This window comes from Microtus pennsylvanicus, chromosome 3 (genome assembly GCF_037038515.1).
Source record: "Microtus pennsylvanicus isolate mMicPen1 chromosome 3, mMicPen1.hap1, whole genome shotgun sequence".
NCBI classification, from domain to species: Eukaryota; Metazoa; Chordata; class Mammalia; order Rodentia; family Cricetidae; genus Microtus; species Microtus pennsylvanicus.
Window position 1 is genome coordinate 2008906 of NC_134581.1, and position 22614 is coordinate 2031519.

The following is a 22614-nucleotide window of genomic DNA, read 5'->3' on the forward strand; positions in this document are numbered from 1 at the left end:
GACTGTATGTGGGCAGTGTTAGGTTTTGTCTCTACCCAGCAGCCTTGCTGGACTTTCTGCATAGACTGCCATGTCCACTTCTTTGTCTCGCCTTCTCTGTGGCCCCATCTTCTCACTGCTGGCTGTTAAGTTTGTTTTCTGTTTTGGAGACATTTTTTTCTTATTTTAAAATGGTTTATTTTGTGGGGTTTTAGATCTTTATCAAGAGTTTTTTCTTTTTGTGATTACTATCTCCTTAGTTGTTCTATCACGGGCTACACTTCAGTGGGAACATGCTAAGATTTTATTCAGTGTTGAGACCATACGCTACTAATCTTCTGTAATAGCGACTGCACCCTGTTTCATTAGTCATGGAAACCTAGTTTCTTGGCGGTTAGCAGCCACTACATATAGTTTCTCATCACCAGCAGTTTCAGAGTCCCACGGTCTCTGCCCTGGCTACTGTTTCCATCCAGTGCCTGCTTTCCTTGGCATTCAGTTGGCCCTGGGTAAATACACTCTGTGATGTTCCAGGAGGAGCAGGTGGTGTGGTCCCCTGGAACCTGAACTTTGTCTTCAAATACTTAATGCATTAGGTTTGTGAGATTATGATTTTCACTGGCATACCATACCATACATAACCGTTCTGTTCCTAAGGTTTGCTACAGGGACTCACAGGACTGCCATCAGGTGATCTTTGCTGGCTTTCAGCTCATGGGGTCAAGGGTGTCTTGGGCTTGTATTTGCTTTGCTAAGATTGCATTTTCTTTTCTTGCTCTTGGGTTTCACCTGGTGCTGACTAAGCCTGTTGACTCAGCCCCTCTACTGTAAACGTACTGGTGGTGAGTGTGTGGCCACCTAGAGTAACCTCGTGAGGCAGGAAGGGCTGGAAGGGGCCCCTCCATCTGGCCTTTTGGGATGTGAGGAAGAGCTCCCTTCAGTAGACTCACATGCCGGGGTCCTGAGCAGGGACCCTAGCATACCAGAGAATACCTAATTAGTTCTTTTGAGGGAAATCGCACATCTGTATGAAGATTTGACTGTTGTGATCATAAAAACACATTTCCAGATGTGAACACACACACACACACACACACACACACACACACACACACACACACACACACACCACGATGTCTTGCAGTGGTTGAGTCTCCTCTGAGGTATGTTGTCTTTGTTTTGGGTTGGGGCCATCGGTGCTCAGTCAGTACGTTGACAGCTCTGCCTCACCTTTAGGTTCCTCACTCCTGGTGCCTATGTTGGTGTAGGCTCCTGGGAATACTGCAGCTTTCCGTAGCCTGTGGGCATCTTGCTGCTCAATCCTGCCTTGAGCTTTGGGAGAGCTGCAGCTCTTTGTCCCTTTTGACTGATAACAGTGCAAGCCGTTCTACGTCATGCTGCTGCATGAATGAGTGGGGATGAAGTCAAGCTAAAACCACAACATGCAGTTTTCTCCTTGCTAAATGCTGTCAGCGTACAGTTAGACTCCAGAGAACACTGCAGCCAAAGTTAATCATGACAACTGTTGCTGCTCCCATGGGGAGTTGTTACCATTTTACCGGTGTCGTTATTTTCAGTTTAAAAAATCATGCTGACCTCTTAATCTCTTATTAACTTTACTGTACATGCATGCGTGTGTGTGCTCATGGTTGGTCCTCTCCTTCCACCATGTGGATCTTGGAATCAAATGCAGGTCTTTGAGCTTGGCAGCAGTCTCCTTTACTCAATGAAGCGTCTTGCCAGCTCATCAGCTTTATAGTCTAAGGTCAGGGCATCCTGGGTGCCTACAGATAAGGATACTCCCCCCCCCCCCAAGACACTGTTTCCCTATGTCACCCTGACTGTCCTGGAACTCTCTGTAGACCAGGCTGGCCTCAAACTCAGAAATTTGTCTGCCTCTGCCTCCTGAGTGCTGAGATTAAAGGTGTGCACCACCACCACCCATTAGGGAGATCTCTTAACTGGATCATTAAAAGCAACTATGTTTAGATTTTTTTTTAATTTATTTATTTATTAAAGATTTCTGTCTCTTCTCCGCTACTGCCTCCCATTTCCCTCCCCCTCCCCCAATCAAGTCCCTCTCCCTCGTCAGCCCAAATTGTTTGCCTTGGGGTGGTAGTTAAGGGAGGTGGGTATTAATTAGTTCAGTGATTTGTACATGAGGAAAATAGGCAACTAAATAACTATTGATTCCTGATTTCAGCAACTTAGTGCAAAATCATCTTTCAGTTTGTCTGAACTTGTGGTTGGGAAGAAAGGATTGGAGTAGACCCCGAGTTTTTAGTAGCTGAAGACTACCCTTTCCAAGCGTTGAAGATTTCTGTGTGACTCTGAGCCTTCTGTCCACATTGCAGGGAACCTTCGATGATTACTTGGAGCTCTTCCTGCAGTTTGGCTATGTGAGCCTTTTCTCCTGCGTCTACCCATTAGCAGCTGCCTTTGCTGTGCTGAATAACTTCACTGAAGTCAACTCAGATGCCTTGAAAATGTGCAGGGTCTTCAAACGGCCATTTGCAGAACCTTCAGCCAGTATTGGTGTGTGGCAGGTAACTACACGGAGAATAATGTAAAAGCTATTAGTCATTGCTGGGGGAAGGAAAAACCCTAAGAGCAGAAAATGTATATACCCAGAGTACCCCTAAATGTTACCAGACAATAATCTCAAAATTATTATCAATAAGAAAAACAAATAGTAAAACCAGGGATCAGGTAGAAAACAAGTGTCTGACTTAAGTCCCAGCATGTCACCAATTACACTAACTATAAATGGCTTAAAGCCACAGATTAGAGACAGATTGGCAGTGATTGAAACAGTTCACAAAGGGGGGGATGTAGACAGGTGGAAGTCAAGGGGGGGAAGGGGGAGATAAGGAAACTAAGGAAACATTCCCGAAAGGAAGAGAAAAGAGGGCAAGCAGAGGAGGCTGTGATACAGTCTGATAAAGCAGAGGAGGCTGTGATACAGTCTGATAAAGCAGAGAAGGCTGTGATACAGTCTGATAAAGCAGAGGAGGCTGTGATACAGTCTGATAAAGCAGAGGAGGCTGTGATACAGTCTGATAAAGTAGAGGAGGCTGTGATACAGTCTGATAAAGTAGAGGAGGCTGTGATACAGTCTGATAAAGCAGAGGTGGTTATGATACAGTCTGATAAAGCAGAGGAGGCTGTGATACAGTCTGATAAAGCAGAGGTGGTTATGATACAGTCTGATAAAGCAGAGGTGGTTATGATACAGTCTGATAAAGCAGAGGTGGTTGTGATACAGTCTGATAAAGCAGAGGAGGCTGTGATACAGTCTGATAAAGCAGAGGAGGCTGTGATACAGTCTGATAAAGCAGAGGAGGCTGTGATACAGTCTGATAAAGCAGAGGAGGCTGTGATACAGTCTGATAAAGCAGAGGTGGTTATGATACAGTCTGATAAAGCAGAGGTGGTTATGATACAGTCTGATAAAGCAGAGGAGGCTGTGATACAGTCTGATAGTCTGATAAAGGATACTTCTGATGCTAGGTTACCAGAGAGGAGCAATCTGCCACAAAAAAGGAGACAAATTCTCAGAAAAACATCAAACTGAAATGTATATGTATCAAACAACAGTGAGAGAGAGAGAGAGAGAGAGAGAGAGAGAGAGAGAGAGAGAAACTTGGAAGGAGAACTAGAGGAACCCTGTAGTTAGAGATGAAAATACCCCATTCCCCAAGATGGAAGAAGAAAATCACCAAGAGTGGACAAGGCTCAGTGGTCCATCAGCAGGCTGCGTCTGACAGGACAGAAAACACTCCAGCAAGTGGGGATTGTAGACAGTACACCCGAGACAATGAGGCCAAGCCAGAGTTAGTGACAGGAGGTAACAACAGCAAGACCTCCCAACACTAGGCAGCATAAAGTATCCATGGGAAAAAAATCCCAGATGCTGTCCAAAGACACTAAACTGAAGGAGGCTTTTGTGGGATGCCGCTGGTAAGGAGACCGGCAGGACTCAGGGATGTTTATGCTGGAGCAGGGCCTCAGGTACTGAGGGCTTATTAAACTAGAAAAGACAAGCAAGATAAACCCACAGCCAGTAGAAGAAAGGAAACGGGAAAGAGAACGAGTCAGATAAATTGAAAACAGAAATAAGATCACTGAGTCAAGGCTGTAGGTCCTAGAAAAGACAAACACAGTGGCAGTGTCCAACAGGAGTGGAACAGTGTCTGCAGGCCTGCAGCCTTGGGGAAGGGGGCAGGGATGTGTGTGCGTGTGTGTGTGTATGGGTATGTATGCATGTGTGTATGTGTGTGTACATGTGTGCACGTGTGTATGTGTGCATGTGTATGTGCGCACGTGTGTATATGTGCGCATGCACATGTGTGTGAATGTGTATGTGTGTGCACATGTGTGTATGTATGTAGTGTGCACACGTGTGTATGTGTGGAGTATGTGCATGTATGTGTGTGTGTGTGTGTGTGTGTGTGTATGTGTATGACCACAGGACTTGACAACAAGAGGGGAGGACCTTCCCTTCACAAGTTCCACCATTTAAAAAGAAGTCACACCAATCGTTAACACTCTATAAAGTAGAGAAAGGGAGTATTTCCCTTTATGTAACCTGACCATCAGGTCATTCTTCAGTGAGAGGTCCTGAGAAGGAAGCTAGAACAGGGGTCTCGCATGTGCTGTGTCCTGTGCCATGCAGTCTTTTTAGGAAATGCAGCATCTTTCATATTACTTCCAGGGAAGAAATGGGACAGCACCAGCAGCAGGCTAAACCATGCTGCCTGCACAAGGGACACAGGTGTCTCTCGAGCATCACAGCTCCAGCACACAGTGACCTTGGCTCTGAGGAGTCAAGTCCTAGGGTGGGAGCAGGTAGGTTCTCAGGACCCAAGGCATTAGTCGGAGGCTGCTTGTTCATTTCCCAGCTGCCCAGACCCAAAATAATCACACAGAAACTATATTAATTACAACACTGTTCCACCAATGATTCAGGCATATTTCTAGCTAGCTCTTACATCTTGAATTAGCTTGTTTCTATTAATCTATGTATCGGCATGAGGCTTTGGCTTACTGGTAAGGATCCAGCATCTGTCTCCTTAGGCAGCAGCATGAAGTCTCCTTGACTCCACCTACTTTTCTCCTCTATCTTTGCTTGGAATTCCCGCCTTGCTCTATTCTGCCCTGTAATAGGCCCAAAGCAGCTTCTTTATTAACCAGTGGCAACAAAACACATTCACAGAATACGGAGGGGAATCCCACCTCACAAAGCTGCAGCTCTCTCAAGGCCCTGGGCCCAGGCATAGCTCCTTCTCCATACATCAGAGCGCCCCGGGTCAGTCTAGCCCTCAATACTTAGGAAGCCAAAATTAGTGTGATGGCAAAACCAGACACACAGAGAATTGAGGAACAAATAGTACCTCTCATGTATGGCAGAAAACCTGAAGCAGTTTGTGTATTAAACAGTGAAACAAGTTGAGCGTGGTGGCTCACGCCTTTAATCCCAGCACTTGGGAGGCAGAGGTAGGTGGATCTTCGTGAGTTCAAGGCTAGCGTGGTTTACAAAGTGAGTTCCAGGATAGCCAGGGCTACACAGAGAAACTCTGTCTTGGAAAACACCCCCCATCCCAAAACACTGTGGGACAAGTGTCCTTGGGAAAACCCAAAGAATTAACTGGAAAACTGGCACAAGTAGCAAGAAAACACAGTAACTCACAAAATTACTCCATGGGACAAAGCAGCTACTGTATACACCCATGACCATTGGAAGAAGAGGCAGGGGTACAGCCCTTGTGCTTGTTGGGAGTGGCTTCGGTCATCAGGAGGCAGCCATCAAGAGCTTACAGTAGCAGAGGGAGAACATGGAGGTTCCTACTGTTACCCAGCAACACACCGTAGGACACATGGACCTCCTTGTGGGACCCACTCAGTGTTCTGTGAGTGCCAGGGAAGCCCGGCTTCCCTATTTGCTAACACTCTACAGGAGCTTTGGTTCATGTTCTCAGGAAGGGACCATGCATAACTGGAGACTGTTATAGCTCAGCCACGTGGGGCGTGTGCCTTATCAAAGCAAGGACAGTCTCGAAAAATAGCTTTTCTTGAAGATGTTGCCTGGCTTGGGGTGTGAAGAGCTTTTCTTTGGTGGTCTTTAACCCCCCCCCCCATCCCTGTAAACAAGCAGAGACAATAACACAAACAGAGCTGCGGGTGTTCCACACTCCAAGCCAGGCCGTCCTCAGGTGGGAAGGCCGAAGGGATCTAAAATGTCTGCCAATGGGCCAGCTTTAAGAGAGAAGAACCCTGCCAGGAGGGACAGAGGTTTAAAATGTGTGTGGGTCGCGTAGAACCTGGAGAAGCTTTCCCTTGGGCTCAGATAGTGGACACAGGACATGGCTGTTGCCATTAACGCCACACCTTTTTCTCTTTCAGTTGGCCTTTGAAACGATGAGTGTTATATCTGTGGTCACTAACTGTGCTCTGATCGGAATGTCGCCACAAGTGAATGCAGTCTTCCCAGAGTCCAAAACAGACCTGGTTTTGATCGTAGTGGCCGTGGAGGTGAGTGAAAGTGTTCACACCATAGCCCTCTGCTGTCCTCAGTGAAAGTGTTCACACCAACCACAGGCCTCTGCTGTCCTCAGTGAAAGTGTTCACACCAACCACAGGCCTCTGCTGTCCTCAGTGAAAGTGTTCACACCAACCACAGGCCTCTGCTGTCCTCAGTGAAAGTGTTCACACCAACCACAGGCCTCTGCTGTCCTCAGTGAAAGTGTTCACACCAACCACAGGCCTCTGCTGTCCTCAGTGAAAGTGTTCACACCAACCACAGGCCTCTGCTGTCCTCAGTGAAAGTGTTCACACCAACCACAGGCCTCTGCTGTCCTCAGTGAAAGTGTTCACACCAACCATAGCCCTCTGCTGTCCTCAGTGAAAGTGTTCACACCATAGTCCTCTGCTGTCCTCAGTGAAAGTGTTCACACCAACCACAGGCCTCTGCTGTCCTCAGTGAAAGTGTTCACACCAACCATAGCCCTCTGCTGTCCTCAGTGAAAGTGTTCACACCATAGTCCTCTGCTGTCCTCAGTGAAAGTGTTCACACCATAGTCCTCTGCTGTCCTCAGTGAAAGTGTTCACACCATAGTCCTCTGCTGTCCTCAGTGAAAGTGTTCACACCATAGTCCTCTGCTGTCCTCAGTGAAAGTGTTCACACCAACCACAGGCCTCTGCTGTCCTCAGTGAAAGTGTTCACACCAACCACAGGCCTCTGCTGTCCTCAGTGAAAGTGTTCACACCAACCACAGGCCTCTGCTGTCCTCAGTGAAAGTGTTCACACCAACCACAGGCCTCTGCTGTCCTCCAGCCAAGCTGCTGCTGCAGCCCGTGGTGACGAGCATGCCTGAGTAGTAAGAAGACAAATCCAGTCAGCAGACTAAAGAGTGTGGTCTGTGCACTTCCGCTTCCTGCCCAGCTCACAGAAGAGGCCTTTCCAGACACTGCAGGATGCATTCATTTGGAATAGACGTCTGTGGATTTAGCATGTGTTTTTAGCTCATTCTAGGAAAATGCCTCCTTTGTTTTCTTGAGCGGATCCTAAGAAACTTTTGTTGTAGATGTAAGTGTTACAGCTCTGAGGGGAAAGGCTTCCCCAGTGGAAGTGTTATAGGTCTGAAGAGAAAGGTCTCATGGCAGTCAGGAGCCAAGGAATCCCACAAAGTCACACAAGCGATTCACTGGGAGGGGAAAGACCCAGGAGGGTGGACGCCTCTGCTTGGTGAGCAGAAGACAGACCTTATGTAGGGGTTGGCGCAGGTAGTATGGAGCCTTCCAGGGTGGCCTGTTATTGGAAGGATTATATGATCTGATCTTGGGGCAAGCTCAGGGATTGATGGAATTTTGTGGTCAGACACTGGGGCAAGCTCAGGGATTGGTGAACTTTTGTGGTCAGACTCTGGGCAATCTCAGGGATTGGTGGGATTTTGTGGTCAGACTCTGGGGCAAGCTCAGGGATTGGTGGGATTTTGGGGTCAGACTCTGGGGCAAGCTCAGGGATTGGTGGACTTTTGTGGCCTGGTCTTGCACTTTTCCTTTTCCTCTTTCTATGGAGTGGGGCTTAGTCACTGCACTACCTTGAGGGTTGAAGTCTGGAGATGGGGCCTGGCCATTGGAGCTCCTGAGACCTGAGCCTCAAGGTGTCAGGCCTGACTGCCAGAGTAGTCTAGGAGTAGAACCAGGCAGCTGGAGGTTTACAAGGGTCGGAATTACAATGAGCTTGGATAAACTCAGAGATTGGCTGGATTTTATGATCAGGGATTGGTTGGCTTCTAGGCTGAGTGGTTCAGGGCCAGGGTGTGTTTCTTGGCTCTGGGTTCAGTGCCAGTGAATTGGCTCTGGTCTCAGGGTCAGGGTGTGTTTCTTGGCTCTGGGTTCAGTGCCAGTGAATTGGCTCTGGTCTCAGGGTCAGGGTGTGTTTCTTTGGCCGCACTTTTACCCTACATCCATAGTCCTTCACAGTCTCAACAATGTTTTAAAGTCCAAAGTTCAAAGTTTCTTCTGAGATTCATGCAGTCGCTTAACTGTAATCACCTATAAAAATCAAAATCAAAAAGCAGATCACACACTTCCAACATATAATGGCACAGGATATGCATTACCATTTCAAAATGCAGGGAAGGGAGCATAGTGAAAAAATTCTGGACCAAAGCAAGACAAAAAACCAGCTGGGCAAACTCCAAACTCTGCCTTTTCATGTCTGACGTCAAAATGCTCTTCAGATCTCCAACTCCTTTTACTTTATTTATTTATTATATAGTTTTCTGTCTGTGTGTATGTCTGCAGGCCAGAAGAAGGCACCAGACCTCATTACAGATGGTTGTGAGCCACCATGTGGTTGCTGGGAATTGAACTCAGGACTTTGGAAGAGCAGGCCATGCTCTTAACCTCTGAGCCATCTCTCCAGCACCTCCTTTTACTTTTGTTGACTGCAACACACTTTCTCTTGTGCTGGTTCTGCTCCCTGTTAGCAGCTCTCCTTGGCAGGTATCCTATGACTCTCTATGACTCTGGTATCTCCATCTTGGGGGCTCCAAGGCAATCCAGGTTCTCCTTCACAGCTTCACATAATGGCCTCTGGGCCTCCATGCAGGGATGGATACTCGTGACACATGCCTGGCCCCACCTGCTCTCTGTAGTCTCCGGGACAAATTCCATAGCCCCTTCCTTCTGTCCTTAACTCTACAGCCGGAACCACATGGCCAAAGCGACCAAGTTCTGCTGCTTACTGGGGCTGGAACATGGTCCTCTTGTTCAATTATATCTTCATCAACTTTCTTTCCTTCACTGCCTCCGCTTGGCTGTCCTGGAACTGGATCTCTAGACCAGGCTGGCCTCAAACTTAAAGCTCACCAGCCTCTGCCTTCCCAGTGCTGGGATCAAAGGTTTGCACCACCACATCTGGCTCTAGATTAAAGGTTTGCACCACCACATCTGGCTCTAGATTAAAGGTTTGCACCACTACATCTGGCTTTAAGTTTTTCTTTAGTTCCTTTTCACAAATTGAAAATTTAGCAGGGTGGGACCTTGCCCTGAGGTCACCACTCCTTTTATTCCATTTCTTAATCCAGTCATCTCTGTGAACACAGGATTTAGCTCTATTCCTCTTCCTGGTGCCCCCCTTTTCCATCTGTATATTTTATATTTTTATTTGCTCAGCTTGCACCTTTTCATTATGAATCTTCATTAGATTTACCACTAATAACCACACGACAGAGTCTATACTAGGCTGTTTTGAGATTTCCTCTGCCAACAGAATTCATCAAAAACTCTTCACTTGAACCTCAGGCAGACTCTTTAGAGAAGGGCAAAAGGCAGCCATTTTCTTCACCAGTATATCACAAGAATGATCTCTAGGCAACATACTAAAATTCTTCTTTAAACCTCCTGAGGTAGGCTTCCCCTGCCCCAGTGCATCAAATCACACTCAGAACCATTGTATTCCATGATCCTGCTAGTATGGCCCATTAAAAAATACTTAAGTCAGGGCTGGAGAAATGGCTCAGAGGTTAAGAGCACTGGCTGCTCTTCCAGAGGTCCTGGGTTCAATTTCCAGCAACCACATGGTGGCTCACAACCATCTGTAATGAAATCTTGTACCCTCTTCTGGCGGGCAGGCATGCATGCAGACAGAACACTATATACATAATAAATAAATAATTTTTTAAAAAAAGTTTAAAAATACTTAAAACATTCTACTGCTTTCCTAACCCAAAGTACCAATGTCCAAATTTCTCCAAACAAAACAGCAATACCTCAGTTTCTGGTACCAACTTTTGTCTTAGTTAGGGCTTCTATTGCTGTAAAGAGATACCACTTAATTGTGTGGCTCACTTACAGTTCAGAGGTTCAGTCCATTATCATCATTGCAGGAAGACATGGTGCTGGCTATGTCTTGATCAGAAGTCAACAGGCAGTAGACTGAGGCACTGGGCGTGGTTTGGGCACATATGAGAGAGACCTCAAGTCCCACCCCCATAGGATACACTTCCTTCAACAAGGCTTTGTCTACTCCAACAAAGGCTCAATTCCTATGAGCTTATTGGGACCAATTACATTCAGATTACTACAGACTTGAATGTCCCACGTGCAGGCAGAAGAGACCCATCCTTCTGTGCTTATAGTGGATGCTGCATGTACAGTGTGCATGGGGAGGCTCATTTAAGAACCAATGAGTAGGAAGGGAAAGGATGGCCCTGGTGGGTGGCAGTATGTCTGTGTTGAATTTGGGGAGTAGAACAGGGTTTTGGAGAGTCACCTGTAGAAAGGAGGGTAAAGGAAAAGACCTAAAGGCTGCCTGGATTTATAGAGGCCATTCGGCAGGGCCTATGGGAGCCTTGTGATTCAAGACATTCTCTGCAGTTCTGGAGCTTTGCTACTTGGTTTTTGTTACTGAGTCTGGAGTTAGCCAGCCTTTGGTACTGGCTGGAGTGGCAGTTTACACGGGGGATGCTTTCCCAGGGCCTGTGGGCCTGTGGGCCTTGCTGTCAGGTGGCTTCTTGGTGAGAGCTGAGCAAGAGCCAGGAGGCGTGGCAGTCCCGAGACACAGGAAGCCTGACAGCAGCCCTGTTCTGAGTGGGAGCTGTGAATGCAGCCGCCTCTCTCCAGGTCTCTCCCAGGCTCAGGTGTTTGACTCTGCTCCACTGGTGTGACCAGGGCAGCTCTGCACAGCACCCAAGAGTTCCCCAGCTGTGGTTGAGTAGTTTTCTATTTCAGTAAAAAAATCAACTTTAGAAGAAATGTTAGAAATAAATTATAACAACAAAAAGTGGTTACCCAGTTTTACTCTAGCCTTACTGAGACCTCAGCTGAACGCCATGTGGCCTTCCATTGAAACAAAAACAAAATCTGGAGCATTTAGAAATAAATTAGAAAACATAAGTTTTGGGTGTGTGACCATAAACGTTTATAAAGTCATGCTGAAGTTCAGGTTCAGGTTTAGAAGGTAGCTATGGTGGTGGGTACGCCGGTCAGCTCGGCTGTGCCAACCGCTGTGTGTGACTCGCATCCACCCTCAAGTGTGACAGCTCCGTTTGTCAGTTCTAGTCAAGGAAGAACTATCACTGGGTCAAGCTAATTTTTTAAATAAGGTTTTTCTCATAAATCTTAAACATTTTAAAGAAAGGAAGTGAAGTCTCAGATCTCCTATAAAGTGAAGTCATGTATTTATATTTGCTGTTTCCTCAGAGTCTAGATAGTCTTACTGTGGACTGAAGCTTTTGTTATTGTTCTGGTTCTATGAGACAGGGTCTCCTGTAGCTCAGGCTGGTCCCAAACTCTGCATGTAGCTGAGGCTGCCCAAGTTCCTGGTCCTCTTCCTCTCCCCCCAATGCTGGATTTTAAGGGTGTTTCACCATGCGCAGCTTTCACCAGTTTTTAAAATGTCTTTCTCACAGATAACTTCATATTGCACTTTATTTATTTATGGCCTCGAAGTAAGGTTTTGCTAATTCAGAAAGCCACAGTAAACTATAAAAATACATACATTATTTTTAAATAAGATTTGAACATTGATGGGAAAAGATAAAATGTTACATTTCTCTTCAAACTCATTAGCTTCTCAGTATTTGTCACAGAACAAAGACCTTTAGAAAATAATCCCCATTTTCTAAAGTTGGGGCTGTGTTTGTGTTCTCATGATGTCGAATTTCCAGCACTAGATAATGCCAGTGATTTTTACTTCTTCTTGATGCCTTGATTTTTTTCCCTCCTTCGAGTTGGATTTGCTGCGACTTTCAATTGAATGAGGGCAAAAGGAAAAAAGAAAAAAAAAAGCTGTCATGGCATCTGTGTGCTTACTGCCCCCTAGCGTTGCCTTTGAATTACGGCTCCGGACACAGCTTTGTAAAATAGATTCATTGGGAACAGACAGGAACCTGAGCATGAGGGGAGAGCATACCGAATGCACCAGTTTATGGGTTAGAAGTTAGATATTAAAAATGCCATGAAGTTCAGCCCACAGATGCAGTCGGCATCCACAGGTCCCACAGGAGCCACCTCACTGAGACATCCCCCCGAGTCTCTAACGTTTCCAGCAGAGAATGCAAAATCACAGTGAAGACGCAAGGGGCTGCAGCCCAAACATGCAGTGTTGGGTAATGTTTGTCTTTTCCGGTGTGTGTCCAGCATCCTGAATGCCAGCCCTTTTCCCTGTACGGGGCGGGGCGGGGCGGGGCGGGGCGGGGAGTGTCCCTAAGGCGGGAGTAAGCCGACTACTCTCACTGGGAGTGTGCCTGCATTTCTAGTTTTTAAGTTCTAGTGACCAGTGAGTGTTGGCGCTGTTCATCTTTAATTACTAGTTTGATCAGGGGAGAGTAAGTTATATGATGTACGCGCCCCCTACTGGTTAGAAACGGAACTGCCTGCCATCTGCTGATAGCATTGTAGGCCCTCTGAGAGTGGATGGGGCTCTCAGGGCTTACTTTCCTAGTCTCAGACATAAAAAATGGTAAGCTCACTGCAGAGAACTGCTCTTTACCTTATCTCAGGACTTACTTTAGAACTTTGTTGCTGTGTGTGTTCTCCCGCTCTGGAGCATGGACTGAGGTAACAGATTGGAGTTCACCGCTGAGCTTCTGCTCAGAGCGTTCCTCGGCTGCAGATTCAGGCACCCGCAGCCTGCCCTGCAGGAGCACCCTGGGAAATAACCCACGAGTGGCGGGGTGAGTGGGACTTGCTGCCAAAGGTGAGGTCTGAGTGAGACTCCCTGTGTGATCCCGGCTGGTGTGGCAATGCACAGTGAAGCTCTTGCCTCTCCTGTTGCTGCCGTTTCTTCCTAAGCTCATCATGGCAAACATAGCGGAGTCAGAGTATGACTGAGTGAGAGCCTCGGTTTGTGAGTTCCAGCCCTCAGGTGTAAAGTCCGGACACTGATGACGCAGAACAGGAAGTTGGCGGCCTCACCTTTAGCAGTTAGTGCACAGGCTCACTCGCCTGGTTGGTTTGTGTCTATTTGCTCCTCAAATCAGTCTCCCACTCCTCTCCACCTGGCTTTGTTTCCACACCTCAGTCCACCCCACCCCTTGTTCCTGCTTCTGCCTGTCAGTCTGTCGCACTGGCATGGTGTGAGCACAGGGTCCCACACTTCCCACCCACACTCTACTGAGTGTGATTCACATACACCTCACTCTTTGAGGCGTGCAGTTCAGGGCTCTCAGCCCTGCTGGCTCTTCTTTTACCGCAGTGATTGTTAGACTTCATTGTCAGCTTGACTGGATAGAAAAGACTTGGTAACACACACTCAGGGCGTGTCTGCGAGGGCGTCTCCTAGACTTGGTAACACACTCCGGGCGTGTCTGTGAGGGCATCTCCTAGACTTGGTAACACACACTCTAGGCATGTCTGTGAGGGCGTCTCTTAGACTTGGTAACACACACTCCAGGTGTGTCTGCGAGGGCATCTCCTAGACTTGGTAACACACACTCAGGGCGTGTCTGTGAGGGCGTCTCCAGACAGGATGAGATCAGGAGGGCCCTGGTGTGAAGAGTGGATTTGTAATTTGCTGGCATTCTTGGAGGTGGTGAAGGTTGGAGATGAGGCCAAGTTAGTGCAGGTAGGTCGGTCCCCGGGGTCATATCCTTAGGTCATAGCTTGTTCTAGCTTCTTCCTGTGTGACCCTTCTCTGTTTCCTGCTCACCAAGAAGTGGAGAACAGCTTCTGCTCTGTGTTCCTGCTGCCAGGATGCTCCCCACAAGCTCGTGGACTCAGGGGCCACGAGCTGAACCCTCTAAACCATGAGCCGAAGCCAATCCCTCCTCTCTTAACCCATCACAGCCGTGAGAAAGTGACAGCGCACCCTTGTGGTCTGCTCTTGGGCTGTTCTTTCAGGATACTCTGACGGCGGTGGTCATCCTCGATGATGGGAAAGGTGCTGCAGTGGATGACAAAGCCCCTCCCCTTGCCCTGCTTCCCGTTCTGTTGTAGGACACCTTGGTGCCTTTCATGGCCAGTGAGCAGGAACACTCACAGAACTGTGTAGGCCGCACTGTTTCCTCTCCAGGATGGGGCTCCCAAGCCTGGGCCAGGAGAGCAGTCCCCCGGGGCCGAGAGGTGCATGGGTCACTTCATGAGTGGTTTCATGGTGGAGTAATTCTTTCAGAGGGTTTGCTCATGAGCAAATGAATCCCATGGTTTTCCCCTAGTGCTCTTTGTGACAGTTATTTGAGAATTCCAGATTTAAACTTGGTAGCTTGTTATAGAGAGGGGGCTGCTTTTTCTTCCCGGCAGCTAGGCGAGCTTACACTCAAAATAATCACACAGAAACCGTACCAATTAAACCACTGCTTGGCTCGTTAGCTCTAACTTCTTACTGGATAACTCTTACATATTAATTTAACCCATTTCTACTAATCTGTATATCACCACGAAGTTGTGGCCTACCAGCAAAATTTCAGCATGTCTATCTCTGGTGGCAGTGGGTCCATGGCATCTCACTGACTCTGCCCTTCTTTCTCCCAGCATTCAGTTCTGTCTTCCCTGCCTACCTAAGTTCTGCCCTATCACAGGCCAAGGCAGATTCTTTATTCATTAACCAGTAAAAGCAACACACAGACAGAAGGACCAAGCACCTGAGACCCACCCCTGGCTCCACAAATGCATGCACAGGTTCATGCACAGCTGTGCCCATCCACACACAAATGCCTGAACCATACATACTCACTCATATTTTAAATATTTAAAGAAGCTAGCAGTTAAAACCCTACCACCTCCATGATGATCTATTCAAAGTTTGTTTCTTTCTTAGTGTGTCAATATATAAGCATTTTCCCATTCACTAGTCTTTGAAAACAAGGTTTTAAAGTTATTTAATAATATATCATTAATATCTACATATAGCACACTTTATCATTTAAGTGATTCTATGTATTTAGATGATTTTCTACAAAAGCTAATGAATGAATGTATATTTGAGTATGTAATATAATAATGTCCTTTTGCATCTTAAATAACGGTTGTATTTAGCTTTGCTACTAATGAACCTGATTCTCTTTGGTTTGCTTGGATTATTGCTTGTTCATTTCTGCTTTAGTTTTCTGCAGCCTGCAAACGTTGGCCCAGATATGACCCATGATCTGGTTCTAGATGATGCATGAACTAAAAATAGATTTGGTGTTTCTAAAGCAGTGTTTTAAATAATACAGTTTCTGTGTGATTATTTTGGTTCTGGGAAGCTGGGAAGAGCAAGCGCCCCTCCCTTGCAACAGTGGCTATACTTTTGGAAAGTACATTAAGAAAACCTTGGCAGGGGCTGGAAAGGTGGTTCAATGGTTAAGAGCATTGTCTGCTCTTTTAGAGGTCCTAAGTTCAATTCCCAGCAACCCCATGGTGGCTCACATCCATTTATAGTGGGCTCTGGTGCCTTCTTTTGGCATAAAGGCGTGCATGCAGATAGAGCACTCGTACATAAATAAATACATTTTAATAAAAAAACAGCAAAATCTTAAAATTCTATTTTTAAGACTATACTATAGAGTTAAGATATATGATGTGGAGGCTGAAGAGATGGCTCAGAGATTAGCAGCACACACTGCTCTTGCGGAGAACGCAAGTTCAATTCCCAGCACCCACACTGGGAATCCCTGTCAGTCCACAGCTCTTTGTCTTGTGTGGAGTTCAGGTGCATTCTCTGCTTGTGAAGGATCGACCCATAGTTCCTGCAGAGTTTGCCGCTCAGTTCTGGTTGGCTGATGCTGTTCTCTTCAGAAACAAATTCTGAGAATTTCATTGCAGGCTTGACCAGGATGGAGCCCCCAAACGGCGGTGCTGTTCACGGTCTTCCTTCTAGTGTTTTGATTGTTTGGGATTTGGCTCTTCAGTTTCCTCCTGGATGGAACCATGGGCTGGATTCCCCACACATTTGTGCCTGTGGTTTTGAGACGGGGTCATGAGATCGCCCAGACTGGGCTTGAATTCTGAATGCCCCTGCCTCACTAACCTTCCTGAGGACTAGGTTACAAGTGTGAGCTACCACCCAACTTTCTTCTGTTTCTGTTTGCTTATTCTTGCTGATCTTTTTTTTTTGATGTTTCCTAGTCTTTCTCTAGGTTGCCCCCATCTGCAGTTTTTATTCAGTTAAAATGTGACTCTGTGCTCTGTTGTTGGTGTGGGGATAATTAAAGGCAGTCAGGGAGGGTTATTGCATTGGGTAAGTATTTATTTTATGCTGAACCATCCCAGATACTAGAAAAATATGGTACTAGCTTTGCGAGCATCTACCAACTTGTCCAAGAGAGAAATTTCAGGATAGTAGAAAGCCTCTTCCCTAACCTCACCCCCAGTCAGATGGCCCTGATTGTGTCCCCTCTGGAGGGTGCTGGTACAGGCTCTCCCGGCTTCTAGAAATGGTTGGAATGTAGGCTCTGTGGACTGTGTTTGCTTGTGGAGTGCTTATGAGGACAGATTCTCCCCCCAAATTTATTTATGGGTTGCATTCTCGTTACTGTAATTGATATAATTTGATTAAATGAAATGAAAACTGGTGAGAACCTTCGCTAAAGCAAAGCTGTCACATCTATGAGAACCTTTGTAAAGGATCCACGAAGACAACGCTGGTTTCAGACGGGATAAGGAGGAGACAGTTAAGTGACAAGGGCAAATCATAAAAATACGGGCATGTTCCAGATTGGCTTTCACTCTGCTTCCAAGTGTCTTAAATTTTTTACTCTTCAGAGAAAACAAACCTGGAAAATTCAGTCGTTGTCTGGGATGTGATGGTTAATCCCAGCTGGCTGGGATTTAGACCCACCTCTCCAGCCCTTCTCTGAGTGTGGGCTGCACCATCGTCAGCTGGTAGCCACTGAGCAAGGACATTCCTCTCTGCTTTGTGACTGCAGAGGCGATGTGATCAGCTGCTGTTTGCTCCTAATGCCATGCCCCCACTTTTCCCCACCATGCTCTCCCCACCATCACCCTCCTACTCCCCTCCATAAGGACCTCCAAACTGAGCAAAACAAGCAAACCTTCCTTCCTTCGTTCCTTCGTTCCTTCCTCCCTCCCTCCATCCCTCCCTCCCTCCCTCCCTCCTTCCTTGCTTCTTCCAAAGCTTTTCTTGGATATTTTGTCACAACAGGAAAGCAACAGACACAGGGGTCTTAATTGTGGAGGACACTTCCTCACGCGTGTGCCACACAGTGCCGAAGGGTACACTGCTCTGCCATCCTCTGAGTAGACTGCTTGTTTCCTTGTGTCACCTGACGTGTCCTTGGGGACTGCTGAGTTAGAGGGTTAGCCTGTCGTCCTGTCAGCGAATGGCAGGTGCTTGCTTTCTTGAAGATCCAGACCTGGAAACTTGAGGTTAGCGCATAATCTTTTTAAGGATGATTTTGACAACAACCATTTTACAGAGTATTTGGCACTTTTAAGGTATCATAGTGGTTAACATTTCTGCCCTAAAATACAGGCAAAGGCAGGCTTCCCACTTGGGAAGTGATCATTTTCCTTAAATTTACTGCATTGGTGGAGAAAGTGCTGAAGTGAGGTCAGAACTAGGAGGCTGGCAGCCCCCAGTGTCATGTGCGAGTCACAGGGCGTCAGATGGATCTGCAGAGAGCACAGAGCTGCTGGGCTGGCCGGTTGTGAGGACACCCACTGGTCACTGCCTCTGCTCATCCCTCTTCCTCTGCTGCCGCTCTCTGCAGAGCCGCTGCCGGTCCTTCCCTTCACATACCGTAGGCCTCATGACTCTCCTGCTCTATCATTCTGGGGAACAGTCAAAAAAGAACGCATTTTGGGTTTCAGTTTTTTTTTTTCCCTGAGGGTAGGAATCACTTTTTATTTCAGAAAACTGAAAGAAGACTTGAGGCCAACAATAATGTTCTGTCCTCTGTAGCAGTGCTGCGGTGTTGAGGGTCCTTGTGTGGCCAGGGACACTTGGGGAAGGGCAAGAGTGAGGGGACTGTGGCCTCAGAGCCCGAGGGCTTTCTGAGGTCAGTGAGGGCCCGAGGTGGGATGAGGAGTGGGCGGGGCCACCTCCTACAGTCTCACTTTTCATAAAGTGAGCTCAGCATCCACCTTCCCGTTACCCGCTCCTCCTCCTCTGTGTGCAGCCATGAAGTGGAGCTGGGCACGCTGACATCCATGAGGCTCCCCAGCAGCTCCATTTCTGTGGTCTCAGCTCTTGGCACCCACCACCCATGCTGCAGAGCCGCTGTGACAGCACTGATAACCAGGAGCGGCTCCCAAAGCAGGGATTTCCTGCTGCAGCCTTCTGCTCTTCTGCATCCTGGGAGATTTCCTCAGAACCCGGCTGAGGTTCTGTTCTAGAGGAGAGATGACCAGCTTCTTCCCTTTTCAGGAGGGCTGGTGCTCCAGAAGCATCACCTCAGGGCTTGTTTTGAGGATTTCATCTTGGTTGAAAATGCTCTTTAAACTGGGATTTTTTGGGGGGTCTCATCAGACACCACTTCAGGAACTCATGATGACCCTGTTGCTCGACATGTTTGCTTTGCTGTGCTTTGCCGAGCTATTAATAGCTTCAGAGGGACTTTGGTTTCCTTTGTGGTCCCTAAGATGCCACAATGCAGACAGGATCAACCCAGAAGCTAAGGAGAGTGGTAGTGTAAACTGCAGCTGCTGCAGCCTCTCCCTAGTTAATACAATGCTTCCCCAGGCTGGTGCATTCAGGGTTATTAAAAATGGACTACATCTTTCTAATGTTAAGTGCCATGTGGAGCAAAGTGTTTGAATTTCTTGATTTATGTATATGGGGTAAAAAATGAATATTTCAGCTGCACGTGTGTGTGTATGCTAGAGAATGTGTGTGCATGTGTGCGTTAGTGTGTGTGTGTATGTGTGTGTCCATTGTAAGGTGGGCTCAAGCTGATCCTGAAAGTCAAGACTGCCTTCTGGCAGATTGAGTCCAGGTGGATGACGAGGTGCAGAAGGCAAAGGCACTGCTGTCCCTAAGCTTCTGATGGGCACGAGTGCCCAAGTGACCACACACAGGCTTCCTCTGCTCTTTCCGTGTCAGTGTCTCACACAGAAGCTAATTGGCACCATCTGTGCTGATAATGAAGCCCATGATGTGGCTATTGGAGCGAGGCACTCGCTGGAGGAGCTCACAGTCGGGGTGAGAGGGAGCAGTGAGTTATTTCTGTGGATGTTCTGTGTGACCAGCCGTAGAAAGAGAGGGAGTTGCCAGAGGCTGCCCCACGCTGGGTGCTCCATAAGGGCGTGAGGCTGGCTTACATAGGAGAGCCTCACATCCGAATTGTCTGCTTTGTGTCAGAGTTCCCGCGACTGCTGTCACATTTGTTCTGCCTGAATTGGGTGCCTCTTCTTTCAGCGCTTCTGTCTGCTATGATTTGCCCTCTGCCTCTCTCACCGTGGGCTGGTAATGTGACTGGCAGCATTCTAAGCCCCAGAGGCTGGCAGTGCTGCCACGTGCACCTTGTCCTTGGGTCTCCAGCACAGCTCCTGGTCTTGGGGTCGTCTGTGTCACTCCTGTCCCCAGTGTCTAGGCTGCAATTGCATTTACATAGACACACATACACCTCCACACACGGATACATACACACACACACACCTCCACACATGGATACATACACACACACACACCTCCACACACGGATACATACACACATACACCTCCACACACGGATACATACACACACACACCTCCACACACGGATACATACACACATACACCTCCACACACGGATACATACACACACACACCTCCACACACGGATACATACACATACACCTCCACACACGGATACATACACACACACACCTCCACACACGGATACATACACACACACACACCTCCACACACGGATACATACACACACACACCTCCACACACGGATACATACATACACCTCCACACACGGATACATACACATATACCTCCACACACGGATACATACACACACACACACCTCCACACACGGATACATACATACACCTCCACACACGGATACATACACACACATACACTTCCACACACGGATACATACACACATACACCTCCACACACGGATACATACACACACACACCTCCACACACGGATACATACACACATACACCTCCACACACGGATACATACACACCCACACCTCCACACATGGATACATACACACATACACCTCCACACACGGATACATACACACCCACACCTCCACACACGGATACATACACACATACACCTCCACACACGGATACATACACACACACACCTCCACACACGGATACATACACACATACACCTCCACACACGGATACATACACACCCACACCTCCACACACGGATACATACACACCCACACCTCCACACACGGATACATACACACCCACACCTCCACACACGGATACATACACATACACCTCCACACACGGATACATACACACATACACCTCCACACACGGATACATACACACCCACACCTCCACACACGGATACATACACACATACACCTCCACACACGGATACATACACACCCACACCTCCACACACGGATACATACACACATACACCTCCACACACGGACATACACACACAAGCCCTCAAACATGTACACACTCACAAGTGGAAATAACAGAGGGTGTAAGCTGGTCATTTTGTCCATTGAGAGAAAGGACCATTTCTGTCATTCTCTCTCAACTCTCTTGCCTTGAACGTATTTCCAGTCTAGTTTGTAGAGAAATGTGCTTAAAGGAACCCTCTGCATGTGTGAGTGCAGGCTTGCACACCATGGCACATGTATGTCAGGAGACAGTTACAGGTGTCCGTCATCACCTTCCACCTCACTTGAGCCAGGGTCTCTTGTTCACTGCTGTATACTGCAGGTTAGCTCATCTGTGAGCCAGCTGATCTGTCTCTGCTGGTAGGCGTGCAGGGATTGCAGGCGTGTGCGCCCACGTGTCTGGTAGGCGTGCAGGGATTGCAGGTGTGTGCTCCCACGTGTCTGGTAGGACTGCAGGGATTGCAGGTGTGTGCTCCCACGTGTCTGGTAGGCGTGCAGGGATTGCAGGTGTGTGTGCCCACGTGTCTGGTAGGAGTGCAGGGATTACAGGCGTGTGCGCCCACGTGTCTGGTAGGAGTGCAGGGATTACAGGCGTGTGCGCCCACGTGTCTGGTAGGAGTGCAGGGATTACAGGTGTGTGCGCCCACGTGTCTTTAGGTTTGTTGTGGGGTTTGAATTTAGGTGCTCACACTTGCACAACAGTGGGAAACTTTATTTCCATGTTTCTTGATCTCTGTATTTTGTTATCATTTCATTTTCTGTTAGTGCGCAGCGCATGGAAACCAGCGAGGCGGTTCCTGACAGGAGGGTGCCCCCCCCTTTGTTTATTTCACGGGTGTCCTTTGACTAGCAGCCATGTGTCATGTGGTTCAGAACTCCAAAGGCGCAAAGCTGAGTTTGTGTCTGCTACAGAGTCCCTGCTGCACACAGCGTATGTGGTCCGGTCCCTGTCTGGGCATTCCCAGTACTTAAAGTACAAATAGCAGGCACAGTTAATCGTGGTGATTAGAAAGCGGGCCATAGTGGGCTTGCTTTATACTTAACTGTCCAGTACAGATGATGATGTTACACACACAAGCTGACTGATGCTGTCCAGTGTTAGATGTGCAGCTATGCCGGTGGACAAAACAGTTTTTGACCTTTTCTAGGAAATTCTTGTACCATGAATGATTGACAGGCCAAGGAAGGTGACTGGCATACCTGCCATCTCAAGTCTGGACCAGTTGCACCTTCAATTTGACAAGAACAGAAATTGCTTACGGATAACAAATATTCTGCCTCGCTTTCCCCAGCATTAGGATTGGGCTGGGGTCAAAGCAAAGGATCAGTCTGCTTGTAGGTTTATTAGATTTAAAACATAAAAACAGACTGTTTAGAACTGTCAAGGCCATCATGCAGCTTTGGCCCAGAATCCTTTTTCCCAGTGTAACTCAGCCAAGATGCTGTATTAGGGAGCCTTTGAGGCTGTTACAGCTAAGCTTCAAGGTTAACAAACATGCAGTGGATCTGCTCTCTGACCTGCAGATTCCTCTTCCTGTAGCTCATGCCTCACTCGTTAAGCCCCGCCCACACTCTTAGCCCCGCCCTCACTCCCTTCTCTGCTGTAGCTTGTCCCCAGCTCCCTACAATTCACTCCTCGGTGCCCTT

General features: G+C 47.6%; 1 protein-coding gene across 1 annotated transcript in view; it reads left to right on the forward strand.

Annotated features, from left to right (window-relative positions):
• Ano10 (anoctamin 10) overlaps positions 1 to 22614 on the forward strand; it is a 119664-nt gene that overhangs the window by 40348 nt on the left and 56702 nt on the right. The window contains exons 10-11 of the mRNA XM_075964076.1: positions 2334 to 2525; positions 6382 to 6510. Coding sequence (XP_075820191.1) covers positions 2334 to 2525; positions 6382 to 6510 — 321 coding nt within the window. The remainder of the gene's footprint in view (positions 1 to 2333; positions 2526 to 6381; positions 6511 to 22614) is intronic.